This window comes from Colius striatus, chromosome 11 (genome assembly GCF_028858725.1).
Source record: "Colius striatus isolate bColStr4 chromosome 11, bColStr4.1.hap1, whole genome shotgun sequence".
NCBI lineage: Eukaryota > Metazoa > Chordata > Aves > Coliiformes > Coliidae > Colius > Colius striatus.
Genome location: NC_084769.1, coordinates 23224915 through 23239347, shown reverse-complemented (window position 1 = coordinate 23239347; position 14433 = coordinate 23224915). Strand labels below are relative to the sequence as shown.

Genomic DNA, 14433 nt, shown 5'->3' with positions numbered 1-14433 from the left:
TTAGAGAGGTGTAGGTACCAGAATAAACTAAAGGGGGTTTGGATTTTTTCTGTTGCATTGACATACAGAAAAAAATTAATTCAGTCAGCCTGCAAATGCAATTTTCTGAGCAGTAACTGAACCAGTAGTATGTAGGAATGAAACAGTAGTTCAGGATTAGACTGCGTCATCTGGATTGTAATCAGACTGCACCTCTATCATGTGCCGAAAAACAAATCGCTTATTGTTCTTTTGGCCAAGGGAGTGGTGGCTAATGGGGCGAACTAACAGCTTGTCTGCCTCTATAAGTCTTCTACAAATACAGGTTGCTGACAATTTTTGCTTTATTGCTGCTTGTCTGCCACTCCCAGAAGCACCGAATAGTAGCTCATGCTACTCAAGTTTGTAACAGTTTGGGACTTCAACTGTTTTTTCTGTGCTTAAAACCATTTGCTAATGGCTTCTCAGTTGCGAGATAACCTTAGTTTAAAGCAGTACCTACAAGCAGTAAGTTGGGTATTTGTAAGTTGTAATTTCTCAGGATGGCTGTGAATTGGCTTCAACTTTTATGTCTCTGTGTTGTTTAAGCTTCTTTAAAAACTGGCTTCCTGCCTAAAGTTATCTTTGGACAGCAGTCCCCAGCCAGATGTGGGTAAGGCTGTCTGTCATAGGCTGAATAGATCACTACACTTTGTAAGCTGGAGTCCATTCTCAGTAATGGAAACAGTGAGTGCTTTTCTCAGGGAAAATTGTGCAGGACGAGCAGTGACAGAAGTAACTGTGAATGTGGATGATTTTTTAATGCTGTGTTCACAGCAGAATAAACCCTCTCTGTTTACCTACAGGTGTTTTCCTGGTCTTACTTAAGCTGCTGATCAGATACTGATCCATGTAGACATGTTCTGTTAAAATACTGGAGAATATTTTGAATTCTGTCTTCTCTCCCCCCACCCTCATCCCTTTTTAAAACCTGTTTCATTGATGGTCTTCTGGGAGCTTACTCTTGATCTGTTCCAGTGTGACCCTAGCTGGAACTCTGATGTGCCAGTTTCTGTAAATTCTCATATAAACCAAAATTGATGGAAGTATTAGTTTTGTCGTCTGGCATTTTCCCACTCACATTCCTGCTTATCAGCGTTTCTGAAATTCTCATACGTCCGGATACATAATTTGAACAGGACAGAACAAACCAGACCTTAAGGCAATTGAAAGCATAGCCTTTAGTTTTAACCTAAGCAATTACATTTTAAGGGTTTTTTTTCAAGGTTTAATAAATGGAAGCATAGCATTTTAGCAGGATGTTCCATAGAATGGCTTCTTGGATTGTTAAGGTCATACTACAAATAACCCCTTAGTGGAAGTCACCATGTTTGGTTGATACATGTGCTGGTGGTCTGCCTTGGTTTTCTTCTTTTTTTCCCTTTCCTCAAAAATAGGTGTATCATAGATTAAGAAAAAACCTGCAGTTGACAGGTATGGATATCCACGGGTATGTTTTTCTTGTCGTTCAGTGGTTTATATGCTTTGCTATGATGCCTACATGGTCATTTGGTCCATTTATGTCTGTTTTCAGCTTGTGTACTTAGTTTGCACAAAGGCTTGTTGTTCTTAGGTTTTTGTCAGTAAGTTCATCTGCATATGCTAACCAGATTGCTAAGAAAATTCTTAGGGTTACATTGGTTGGATGTGGCTTTGGTTGTCTTTTGCAGGAGTAGAAATAAAAAGATAGAAAAATTTTGTCCAACAAAAGTTGGTCAAAAATATGGAGCGGATTCTGTAGGAGTTCTCAAGTTGTTGTAGATTCAAGAACATGCAGATGGGTTTCTTTCTTTTTATCCAGTCTATAATTAAATTTGGGGTTGTGAGGTTTTGCCATGTACAACTTTGAGTCAAGATCAGATTTCTCTGCTGGAGAAATTTTATGACCATTGTGGCCACCTTTTCTTCCATAGGAAAAATATATAGTACATAACTGCTGACATGTAGCACTAACTTTTTGGGGAACAGGAAAAGCAAAGTATTAGGATCATGCTGCTTAACTGTTAGCCATTGTCAGAGGTGGGATGCTGGTTCAGCCACATCTGTGTCGGTTCCAGGATGGCTAGTTTTATGTTCTTCCTCCTTGCTAAACTGGGAGTTTAGCCAGTCACAGGCTGACTCATAAGCTAAGGCAATGACACGCCTGTCAGCTCTGTGACATTAACTGTTGGTCCTTTCCACTTCGGGAAAACAGTATCCCACAGATCAACTTAGCAGTTGCATTATTTTGTACACTGGCAAAAATATTTCATTTTTCTGTCCTTTATCCCTTGAGGACTCTGAGAGGCAGGAGGAAATAAATAATAGCACTGTATATCAATGCACGGGGGGCGGCGTGTGTATGTTGTTCTGCAATAGTGAGGTAAGCAGCAGCAAGGACAACTCTGCTTGTTAAAAACACAGTTCTCTGTCTTCTTCTAGGGTCTTTGAGGCAGGTGCAGCCATGAAAAGGTGCTGCTTGCGACAACTATTTTGCAGAGCTAGAAACTGTGGAGGATGCAGGGGCAGCAAGGGAGTCTGTCTTCGAGTATGGACAACACAAGCTGCAGATCTCCCACCTCTGTACAGTGAATGTGTGTCAGCCTGGCTGGGGATTGTGGTAATCTCTTTTAGGGAAAGGGCTTGCTGTGTTTTTCCCAGGAGGATCAGAGTTGGGACTCCAGTAAGGCTTATGAGGTTACAAAAGGCATTTCATATTAATTATGCATCCATGGCCTGGGGAGACAAATTGACATTTGAAGATGTCTGAGGACTGGGATAAAAACTGAAGAAACTGCTTCCACAAGCATCCCAGGGAATGGGAACTACACTACTTGCATTCTAGTCACAGACAGGCATGTGTCAGCTGGCTAAAGCTTGTCCACCTGCCTCCTCTGGCTCAGAGCATGGGCTACAGTTGCCTGGTTGTTTCATCATTTTCTTCTGGTTTTTGCAAACCAACGGCTGACACTTCACCTACTCTGCACTGGGAGAAGTTACTTCAGATGTTTGTACAGGAGCACCGTTCTGGTTCTGCGTGGTGTTTATTATAGTCCAGGCACGTGGCTGCAGTGAGGGTTGGCATGTAACAAGGGTGCTGCAAATGGGGATTGGAGTTCTAATGCTATCTTCAAGTGCTTCCTTTCACCTTATGTGCCGATTTTCCAGCGCCTCCCTCTGAGCACTCACTCTCTTCTTCCACGTAAGCCTCTGCACATGGAGTTATCGAAACTGTGCTGTGATGGTCCCTCATGTTGAAAGCTTCCTCATGAGGTATATCTCCTATGCTGTCACAATTAAACATATGGAAAGGTAGTGCAGTTTACTACTGTTCTACTTAGGTACTTCAGTGTGGGGGTGTGTATTATAGAGACATACATAGTACTCAAATGTTATATATATCAAGTAGAGTACATTAGACTTTATATATACATATATGCTGTACACAGACACTATTATGTGTAATATTGTAGTACTGTGTGAATAATGTATTCTACATTACTGTGTATAGTATATGTAAACATATATAAAACCTAATATATTTGTCCTATATGTGTTTTGATCAGCTACTGAACTGTTCTCCCAGTCCATATTTGTCTTGTAGTTGAGTCCACAGCTTTGTGCTCTGAAAGATCTAGCAACACGTTCTAATTATAATCCTACAAGTTTCTTGGCTGCAACAACAAACACTGGTCAAGCCTGTATTCAGTTAATCCTTCTCTTCAGGCTTTGGTGTATAAAAGGCCTTTCCTTTCAGCAAGGGTGAGTAAAGCATCCTTCTGACAGGTCATCTTAAAAACCACAAGCTTTCTGTGCTGGGTTGTGGGGTTTTTTTCTGCATCTTTTTTTGTTTTGGGGTGGTTTTTTTTGTAGAGTTGAAGCTGAACCTTGCAATTGACTGTCATATCAAATTTCCACTGCTAAACACAGACAGATATGTAAAGTCCTTAACTAATTTGGGGGATTCATCCACCTCTCCTAGTTACAGAAACCCATTTGGCAGGGGAGCTTGTAGAAGACTGCTTGCATTAAAGGTATCTGGGGCAGTGTGAGTGGAATGTAGAGGGATAGGGTAGCTCTGCCCCAAGCAGTTTACAGTTGGTGCTTTGCCAGAGCCTGCTCTGCCCAACCCCGTGCCTGACTCTGGCCATGGCTGGAAAGTGCAGCAAGCAGCAGAGCGCCTGCATGCCTGAGATGTGTTGTCTGCTGCAGCTGCCTTATCTGCCCCTCTTTGTGGGCAAGGGCACTGAGAGTTACAGCACCATGGAGCATGAGGCAGTTTGTTAAAGCTTGCAGTTTTCAGCTTCTTTTTCTACTGAACTTAGCTACCTTTGTTAATTATAATAAAGAAACTACTATTACCAAAACAATGCTTAATTAAAAAAAGTTTATTTCACACTTCTATACAAATATCCACAGGTAATTTCTAATCATGGAATGATGTAGCATTGCTAGCTGGTATTAAAAAAAAAAGTTTGAGACACAAGTACACCAGTGACATGACTTATTTTTCAAGAACTTTCAGTTTAACACTCCAAAGACATCTTCTTAGGTGAAGGCCACAATCTGCTTTTAAATCTAAGGCTATTTGTTAAGCGTCATAGCCCCTCCATGAGCCTGGCCTCTGATGCTGCTGAGCCTTTCAGCAAACAAGCTAGAATTTTAAAAGCCCAAAAACTGTTAACAGCTAAGTATTATGTGTGTGTTCACCAAATCAGAGTGACAACAAACTGCAGTTATTTAGTAGGAGGAAGAACAACCTATTAAGTTAATGCACTTTCTACAATGATAGTTTTTTAGATGACTACGTCTTCCAAGAAGGTATGTTCAAAGCTAGCAATAAAAATAAAGACACTTGACAGCTGCCTCCTAGCACGTTTTTACCCTATGAGGGGAAAAAGTACCAAGAGGTTTTTGCATAGTTCGAATTACTAGCAACAAACATGTTCTTTTTTGAGCAGAATTTTGTTTCACATGGAAAAAACAATTGTGAACTAAATCTTCATTCTTAAATAGTACCAACACTTTAGAAGATGGGTAAAAAAGTAAACTCTTTAAATAGTTCTATCAGTTATGTTACAATAGCTAGATTACTGATTAACACAACATTGTGGTTCTACTTCTCTCAACATTCAGATATTCAAGACAATTCAGTAGTCTCAAGGTGGATCAGCTCGGATCCTCATAGTTAAGGTAAGTTGGGCATTTATAGCCTCATTCAAGTGCTCTGTAACAGCTGCAGTAGTCAATGCCTTTTGCCAAACAGGAAGTCCTTATGAAGCTGGAAAGCTGCTCACAGAGAACATCTCACTTTCTTGCTGTAAGTATAAAACTGGATCTAAAAACCCTACTCCTGCTTGGTGCCCAAATCATTAAATAGTCTGACATAATATACAAACCACATTACAAGACCTGATAACCGCTACTACATAAAGTTACAAATATCAGGGGGAAAAGGCCCCCATACTCATCACTGGAATAAATATTTGCATTTTTAGAAAGCATTGGCATCTGCAGTGACTTATCAAAATGCAGTGAAACCTCAGGTCTCATAATCTGAAGTTTAAAGACACAGTGAATTTGAAAGAGTTCACTTAAGTCTTTGGCCTAATAGTTAGTCAAAGACAATGATTTGTAACAAAAATAAATACAAAAATGACTAAAAAAATATATATACAAAAAGTACATCTAATATTCCAGCCTCTCTTTTAAAAAAAACCTGTGTATATTTGTTGTGAGCTAGAATCACACAATCAGATCTTAAAAAAAATGAGCAACATGACCTATTGCACATGTGATCTTAGGTGATGCCTTTTGTTAAGCCCTAACTACTGCAGCTGGCAAGGGTTATGACTAAAGTAGATTTGCAGGTCTTCAGATTATACTTGCACAAAGTTTGTGAAGGCCACTGTGTGTGATGGACTGTGCACTGAGGGAAGGATGGCGGGCCTCTTTTGACCTCACCCATGCATTCCTTGCATGCCCAGGAAGAAGGTTAGGGTCACAGGAAAAAATCTGCTGTAGTGGTTTTGCATATTTTGCAGAAAAGATCCCAAATCAGCACCCTGTGTTTTAATGTGTGAGTTGGATTTGAAGGGGGAAGGAGGCAGTCTGGAAATAAAAGAATGCAAAGAAAGTCTGTTGAAGCGATTTTAACTGTGCAAACAAAAGCCTCAATATAACGATCTACAATCCAATGGTGAATGTCCGTAGTGTTCAGAGATCTAATTCCATCAGTATTCCATTAATGATAATCTTAACCTCTATCTGAACTTTGTGGATGAAAATAATTTTTCCCTAAGAATAGCTTTCATTTTCATTCCATTTTGTGAACCACTGTTTTGTCTCAAGGTCTTTGCATTTCCCATCTTTGATCTGTCGCTCTTCTTTTCGAATTCTTACAGCATGGTATCGGGGGACACTGTCTTCGTACCTGGAACGCTGAAAGAACCCGCACTGGAGCAGAGAAGAAAAAGAACAGTTTAGGTTTAAGTTGCTGCCAAAGCACTACAGTTATAGAGGCAATAAATTCTTCCTTTGTACGGATACTCAGGTAAGAAAACTGAAAACAGAAATGCATAGGCGAAGAACATAGCATATGTAGCTGTAAAACTGAGCCGGCAGGTCTGTGTTAGTTGTTCCAGCAGCAGTTGAAGACAAAGGGTACAGTCTGACAATCCAGTGGTAATCTAATACCTTAAAAATATAAACCTCCACTAACTTTCTGTTTTTACAAGTCTCTTAATTCTTCTTATAAAGCCATTCATATGAGAGAATGTAGTGGCACACCAAGAAGCCAATACCGTTCAGGAACATTTGCTTCTCCTGAATCAATGGTAGGTTTGTACTTTAGTATCTTGCTGTGTGGTGACACGATTTACCTTTTAAAAAACATCAGAAAGGTTTCCAAGACCTTCCAGAAAAGTTGCACACAAGGGCCTTATTTTTCAGAGCACCATCTCAACTATAGTAACCTGAACTTAACTACGTGAGTCTTGCTTCCTTTGTCACAGGATAAAAACCAGACGTAACTTGGAAGTTTTGTAACATGCCATGACACAAGTCTCCCTAGATGAAATCTAGTACAGCTTATTTGTGCTCTGCATAAAATAATTTTCAACACTGATGAATGGACTGAAATTAATTTTCAAAACAAAATGGAGTTATGGGCAGTGTTACAAGGATGAGCATTGGCAAACTTTCAACTTCACGTTCTTTGGAGGGTCATTGATGGCAAGATTGTTAAGAGACATTGTGCCATCCAGCTGGCACTAGATAACGCTAGGAAAAAAAGACCAGGAAAGTGGGAAGATTTTGTTCATAGTATTTTGGGTGTTGAGAATTCTGTTTGGTTGGGTTTTTTAAAGAATATTAGAACTTCCATGAAAATGAATTTAAAATGACTATGTATAGACCAACTCTTTAGCAGTCTCGTAGTTAAGGTTCATTAAACTCCATTTTGACATATTTTAGTTAAGAATTCCCCCCCCCCCCATCCCAAGCATCACATATTAATATAATATACATGCATGTAATATCTTAAATTCAGTAAAGGTTGCTAGAAGCATAAATAATCATGCATCTAGTAGCTTCAGCAGAGGAAACTGTGCTCTTAGAAAAGTATACCTTAGAACTGAAGGAAAACAGATGTTTCCACAGCAATTAAATTCTCCTTATGAAAACCCTTTTCATTATAAGCAATATATACCTTTCAGCATGCATGAAAGTTAGTAAAGCAAGTTTATCTATCATCCATGTAGTCTTAGCTTTAATTCTTAACTCTGCAGTGTTGATTACAATCTCTCAAGCATAAAAACTTAACTGTACTGTTAAAATATTTTTTTTAAAACCACTGCAACAGATCAACATGTTCTCGAAATAAACAAGAAGCTTTTTAGACCAAGGTAAACACCTGTGTGTGTTCACGTGCACCAAAAGCTGAAAAATCTATGGGCAGAATGAGCAAGCGAGTTTGAAATCCCCAAGTTAATAGGACATATGCAGTAAAAGCTTCTTAGTTAGCCACCACAACCAGAGCGTGTGCCACAGCTAAAGAGCAAAAAATAGCATCAATTACCAATTACAGAAGTAGATCAATACTATGCATCAGAAGTAAGCCTCTCTTTATCAGATGGCTGAGCATGGATCTCAGCCTTGTGATATGTGGCATCATAATGATCTTTCTTATTTCTCTTGAAGAAACCACACTACAAGGAAGCAAGGTATTTTGTCAATTTTTGTGGACTGGAAAGTCAAACCTATTAAAACTGACTTAAATTAACCCTGTGAACTGTCCTCCCATTATACCTTCACAGGAAACAGCAACAACAACAATCACAATAATTCAGTTCCTTCTAGATCTGAAAATTTCTTGGACCAACTCGATCTGCATAATAACAGCATATTATTTTGATAAAATTTGTAATGCATCTGTTTGTTTGGGTTTCATTTGAGAAAAGCTACTCTGAAGCAGTCCATTGTAACTAAAGCCATCTGTGAAGAGCAGAAGTCTGTACAGAAACCTGTTTGCAGACTAGTGCACAGGATAGACAAAAACAGAGGGTAGAACAAAAATGAGTGCTGGTTTGACCTGTCCTGTACAAGCATTTGTCTTAAACCAATCATGTAACAGTCTTTTAAATACCCTGGTAGTCCTGCGTAAGATGGCACAATGTTTGTCATCAAAAGAAGCATTTTACCATGTACACGTGTGCAAAATCTGTATTCTCCTGTGCAGTAACACACTAGTAGCTATAACCTAACAAGCCCACCCGAGCTTTAATTCATCAGGAAGATCTGGAGGAGATGCTGGACATTTTTTAGAAAATAAGTCAGTCAGAACTGTCCTGTGAGAAGTAATCTGCAGCAAATAGTAGCTCCTCAGCAAACCTAACTGATGCAGTTTCTCCAGAAGAAAGTTAAGGAACAAATCAGATATTCCTCTTCCCCTCTTCTTTCTTAATAACCTTCTACTGTTCTGTAACAGCAAATACTAACTGGCTGTGCCTGTAAAAACTCCAAATAAAAGGACTGCCTTGTTATACTTGGAACCACAATTAGTTGTTAAGGTGCCAGAGGTAGTCAGAAAAATAAGTACTTGATTCTTTCTTTTGCAAATTGTTAGCATTTTGTTATACACCCATATTTACTCCTGTAGGGTTTCTAAGATAAAAAGCCACTGCTGCAGAAATTCAGCAAAATTTAGTTAGGTATTGTTTCTGTACCTTTTGGTTATTTTCATCTACTATTAGTGTAATGCTATTTCTGATGTTATGAGAGTGAATTCCTGCTAAAACACTTGTAGATTGGTCACATGAAGTTTTACACCAAACTGCAGAAGCCCCAGTTAACTGTATCCATCCATATCATAGTAACTGTGGTCTCTGTACATAGAGCCCAGAGCTCAGAATACTTCCTTTTGAGGATATGGAAACAGACAAATCGTAAGAAGCCTTCCCACATAACCATTTTCATTTCAGACATTGCATGGTAATGTCTGGTTTGGGCAGTTTTGTTCTATTTTAAGTTCCAAATTAAAACCCAAATACTCCATCATCTGCTTAAGTAGTCTACAGTCTCATTAATTGTAGACCAGGAAACATAAACCAGATGAATAAAAACTCACCTTCCACAGTAAGAATACCAACAGTGCAAGCATCAGTATTCCAGCAATAATAGCCACAGCGATGATCCACCATGGCACTCCTGTATAAAGTGCTACTGGTTTTGCTGGGAAGACAGTAACACGCACCTAAAGGAGAGAAAGTATGTCCAGATGGAAAGAGCATTGCAGAAGCATCCATATTTAACACAGAGTTGCAACTGATACAGTCTTATCTCTAACAGGGTGTCTTCTCTCTATCATCTACAGAATGTTTTCTTCCAGAAAGTCCTTCCTGGTATCATTCCACTATGGTAGTGATGTTTTCCAACCCAATTAAAAGGCAATACCCAAAAATCAGTTGGAAAGCTAAACTTCTAGCTGCTTTATTTTAAAATGGTTTGGGGTTGTTTTTTCCAGTCTTTGTGATAAGTTGGAAACTTCACAACTGTAACACATGGATAGCATTAAACATTGAACCTACCTGAGCAACTTCATTCGTGAGTTTAACGTTCTTAGCTGCAGCAGGAACACTGATGGAAGCCCTAACAAGAATATCTAGGTAGTTCATTTTTGAGTATTCCTGTTCCAAAATAAAATATGGACATTAGACACAGAACAGGGAAGAACTCTGACCTTCCAAAAATGGCAGGTAGGAGAACTTACCTCTAAGAAAGTACTGTTCCACAGTCTGGAGCGCAGCACAATAGATGCCTTGCTGTCTAAACCCTTCAGAGGACACTTTATGTCCACACAACGTGCATTTACATTGCAGTCCTGCAATTATAAGCTTCTACATGTAAATAAAAATATATCCCTATAAATTGTTTAAATCCCCCCCCAAAATTAAAAGTTCAATTATATGCACCATATTTATGTGTGAGAACCAAACTCTGTTTGTACCGACAGCAATAGGAAGATACAAAGAAGATGCTATTACCTCTTTATTTTAATGTCAGTAACTCTATGCAAAAATCCTGTGCTGTATAATCTGAACTGTCAGATTTAAAAAACCTCAATGCTTTATCTTAAATCCAAGAGATCCTTTCTTTCACCCAGCAAACTCAGAAAAGCCCTCTGAGCGACTGCAGAGAGGGCCATCTGACAAGACTATAGTTGGTGCAATACGCTTACCAAGGTCTTGTATTTTCTCTCTGAGAATAAAGAAAATGTCTTGCTGTCTGAAGTTTGCTTCTCTGCAACCTCACGTTTCCTTCTTGAGCTATGGTATTCCTTAAAAAAAAAAAGTTAAAAGAGTTTTAGTAGTTCATCCTAAATATCTCCCAATTCTGACCTAATTCAGAGAAACAAAGAGTTCAGTGAGTGCTTTCTTGGTCCAAGATGGGTGACATGATTATGTATCTCTACTTATCTACACATTTATTGCTAATAGTTGAGTCAGGACAGCTACTAGAATTGGAGAGCACCTACAAAAAGGACAGCTGGCAATGTTTTTTAATAGGTCAAGGGGCCATAAAGCTTTCAGTTGCATTTCCATTTTCATTCTACATAAACCACATTAATGTTACTAAGCTGAAAGAATAAGATAGTGCTACAGTCAGCAGATGCTGAAAAATGTCTTGCTAGACAGCCGTAACCGAAGGGCTGTGAAACCTGCTCAACAAATGCTTTTTATTGTATTTGTTGTAAATAGGTAAAATTAAAAGAGAAATGGCTTGCATTTAAGAAGTACCTAGAATTCCTCCAGGCTGGGAGATGCTTACTGTTCTGTATTGTTTTCTGGGGAAAAATTGAATCAGATCTCAAAAATGCTGATGAAATGTGTTGAAGCAATCAGCAATTTCATCCTGTAAGAGCCCATTGCAAAAACAGTCGCCGCAGCATGGCATCTATCCTTGAGCATATTATCCTCATTAGCTGTTATGAAGTCTCGTAATAAACTTAACCCTTGCCCCATTGTTCATGTATTGTGTATGTGAGCTGCTTAAGACAAAAAAGTCCTTCTGGAGTACAAGCCCTTCCTCCCTACTGTCCCATGCTGCCCTGCTTTCACGTTGTACTGATTGAAGAAGACAGGATAACATACCGCAACATGCAAACTATTGATTTCATTCTCAGGTTGACAGGAGACTTTTTCCAAGCCTTTGGAATCTATTTTCATCAAATAAAGCAGCCATTTGCCATTACTGATTTCTTTCGGCCACTGGATATCCAGGGAAGCGGTACCAAATGTTTTCAGTGGTCTGCCCAAATTAGTTACCTGTTAAAACAAACAGTCTGTTAAAACTGTGAAATAGTTTTAAAGGTATTTTCTTCTCAATCAAAAGTGCTACTGACTTGGACAAGGTTTAAGCATGCACCTAAGAGGAAATTTAGAAGCAGATAAAAGTCAGAACAGTCTAAAGACAAAGCATATACTGAAAATAGCACATGTGGGTAGCAAGTAAATACAGATTTAAACATAAAAGGATTTAAGTTGCCTAACATAAACTTTAAGCTGTTGATTGTTAGAATTCTACCTTGATGTGAAACAAAGCACCTCCAATTTAGAGTTAACAGAACATTCAGTTTCATAACTGAGGGGAGTTTATGAGGAACTCTGACACAGAAACATAACCAGCTGTTGCTCTCTAAAGTCTGGAACTTGTTTCCGAACCTATTTTTTGGCTTTCTGAGTGTTACTGTTCATGATAGCAAGTTGTAAAGCAGATGCTCTAATTGTGTTTACTGTAATATATGTGTGCAGGCACAGAAGGAAGTTAAGGACTTGACAGAGATGGACTTCATTCAGTCCTGACAAACTACTGTGCACAAAGACAGCGGGGGCTTGTGTTAAAAAGCAGAAAAAGCAACTCTTGCTGATAAACAGCTTCTAGAGAATCAAAATCGTCTTTTTTTAGCTTTCTTGATTTATGAATTATGCCAAAGAGAAAGAGTTAAAGAGAACCACATATCCAAAGCATCTCCTGCAGTTGTGCCAGCTCCCTCATGTCGCTGGCTGTCGCCCCCTGGCCCAGCACAGCGGGGTACTGGGGCTGCATTCCAGCCGGTGTGTGCTCTGTGAGGGCGACTACTCAGAAAAAAGCTTCCTCAAAAGATCATCAACAAACACCAAGGCCTAAAGAAGCTCTAGTCTGAGCATTCTCATTGAGAAATGAGGATTTGGGGACAAGAAAAGCCAAATTTAAATCCAGCAACTTTTCGCAGAATGATAGAATGGTAGGGGCTGGAAGGGACCTTTAGAGATCATCTAGTCCAACCCCCCTGCAGAAGCAGGGTCACCTAGATCAGGTCACATAAGAACACATCCAGGCAGATCTTGAATACCTCCAAGGAAGGAGACTCCACAACCCCTCTGGGCAGCCTGTGCCACTGCTCCATCACCCCCACAGTGAAATAGTTTTTTCTTATATTGAAGTGGAACTTTTTGTGTTCCAGCTTCATCCCATGACCCCTTGTCCTGTTGCTAGATGCCACAGAAAAAAGGGATGTCCCAACCTCCTGACACCCACCATTTAGATCTTTGTAAATAAGATCCCCCCTCAGTCTTCTCTTTTCTAGACTAAACAGCCCCAGTTCCCTACAGCCTTTCCTTGTATGAAAGACGTTCCAGTCCCCTGATGATCTATGCATAAAGAGAGAAGCTGTTCATCGGATTAAAGCAGCTGTTGGCATTCAGATAAATTACTCACTCTGAATTCATACTCAATGAGGTTGCCAATGTTATCTTCAGATTTCATAGCACTCTCACCAACGATGTTGCCTCCAAAATATACCTGAGAAGGCTTAGCAAGTCTGGGTAGGTGAGGGGGGAAGGAGAATAACCAGATTTTAATGAAGTCTGCAGCAAAACTGTCCCTGAGCCCCTCCATTTATTATGCTATCAACACTTACCCAGTGAGTGACAAAAGCAATTCAAGAACCACTTTAGCACTAGCTGTAATTGGAGTTGAATTAACTTGAGTGCTTGTTCTACAATGGAAAGGAAACAATGCTGTTTATTTTACAAATTTAGCAGTTTTCATTTTACTACTGAATTGCTTTTGTGAATCAAATAAATCAACCCAAAATGTTTATAACTGTATTAAAAAACAGCGCACACAAAGAAAACTTACGTTTCCAGCTTCAGATTAATGTCCAAGTCTGTTGTATCAACATTAACTTTAGTAGTGCTTAAGATCAGATAAAAAGTTACCTAGGCAAGAAAGAACATCCACAAAATATGTAAACACTTTGTAACATATATGCAATACTACAGAAATACACCATTGAGTTCTAGAGTTAAAAACACAGATCCAAATCAAATTTCCAGTTATGACACAAATTTTGGATGACTACAGTCAAGAATCAGATTTTGTAACTTGTGTAAAAAATAGGTGCAACTTACATTGGAATTTCTTTTGAAAGGATTTCCAAGTTCACACTCTGCTTGAGAACCATTTTGGTTAGCGCCACATGTTAGCTGTTTTTCCTGATTAAACAGAATACATTTAAAAGTAAAAAATATGCTAAAAATATTTTTTAAACTTGGGTATTTTTTCTCTTAAAACTACTTACAGGATAACCCCTCATCTCTCTGAACGCAGAGTACGTCAGGCTGTCTGGAAAAGTTGCTATTAGTTTGGCTTCATAAGCATCTTCACCATCTTTTAGTGGATTTTTTGCATCAGACGGATTGTTTGTCACTGTTATTTCCAGGGCAATATCTTTCTGATCTTTCAGAACAAGCACTGGCATGCCATTTTCACTACAGAAACAAGGGTATACAAAAGTGTGTGCATCAGGAAGACAAATGTGTGTGAAAGTTTGCTTCTTACTATGGTCTCCCCAAATAAATCTAATTCCCTCTGTTAGGGAAGGATTACTGTAAGACC

General features: G+C 39.1%; 1 protein-coding gene and 1 long non-coding RNA gene across 7 annotated transcripts in view; one reads left to right on the top strand and one right to left on the bottom strand.

The window, feature by feature from the left end:
- Positions 1 to 14433, top strand: part of LOC133626371 (uncharacterized) — a 34822-nt gene that overhangs the window by 1285 nt on the left and 19104 nt on the right. The window contains exons 2-4 of one of the 4 annotated variants that reach the window (XR_009819470.1): positions 5134 to 5190; positions 6402 to 6550; positions 9844 to 11522. This is a non-coding gene — a long non-coding RNA (uncharacterized LOC133626371). The other 3 variants (XR_009819469.1, XR_009819471.1, XR_009819468.1) reach the window with 3 other exon arrangements.
- ITGA6 (integrin subunit alpha 6) overlaps positions 4370 to 14433 on the bottom strand; it is a 45286-nt gene continuing 35222 nt past the window's right edge. For 2 of the 3 annotated variants that reach the window (XM_062005128.1, XM_062005126.1), the window contains 11 exons: positions 14117 to 14306; positions 13947 to 14030; positions 13675 to 13754; positions 13454 to 13531; positions 13252 to 13354; positions 11646 to 11819; positions 10733 to 10831; positions 10265 to 10375; positions 10083 to 10181; positions 9623 to 9748; positions 4370 to 6453 (listed from right to left, as the gene is read on the bottom strand). In XM_062005128.1, coding sequence (XP_061861112.1) covers positions 6295 to 6453; positions 9623 to 9748; positions 10083 to 10181; positions 10265 to 10375; positions 10733 to 10831; positions 11646 to 11819; positions 13252 to 13354; positions 13454 to 13531; positions 13675 to 13754; positions 13947 to 14030; positions 14117 to 14306 — 1303 coding nt within the window. In that variant the 3' untranslated portion in view covers positions 4370 to 6294. Of the gene's footprint in view, positions 6454 to 8074; positions 8205 to 9622; positions 9749 to 10082; positions 10182 to 10264; positions 10376 to 10732; positions 10832 to 11645; positions 11820 to 13251; positions 13355 to 13453; positions 13532 to 13674; positions 13755 to 13946; positions 14031 to 14116; positions 14307 to 14433 lie in introns of all 3 variants that reach the window. The other variant, XM_062005127.1, reaches the window with a different exon arrangement.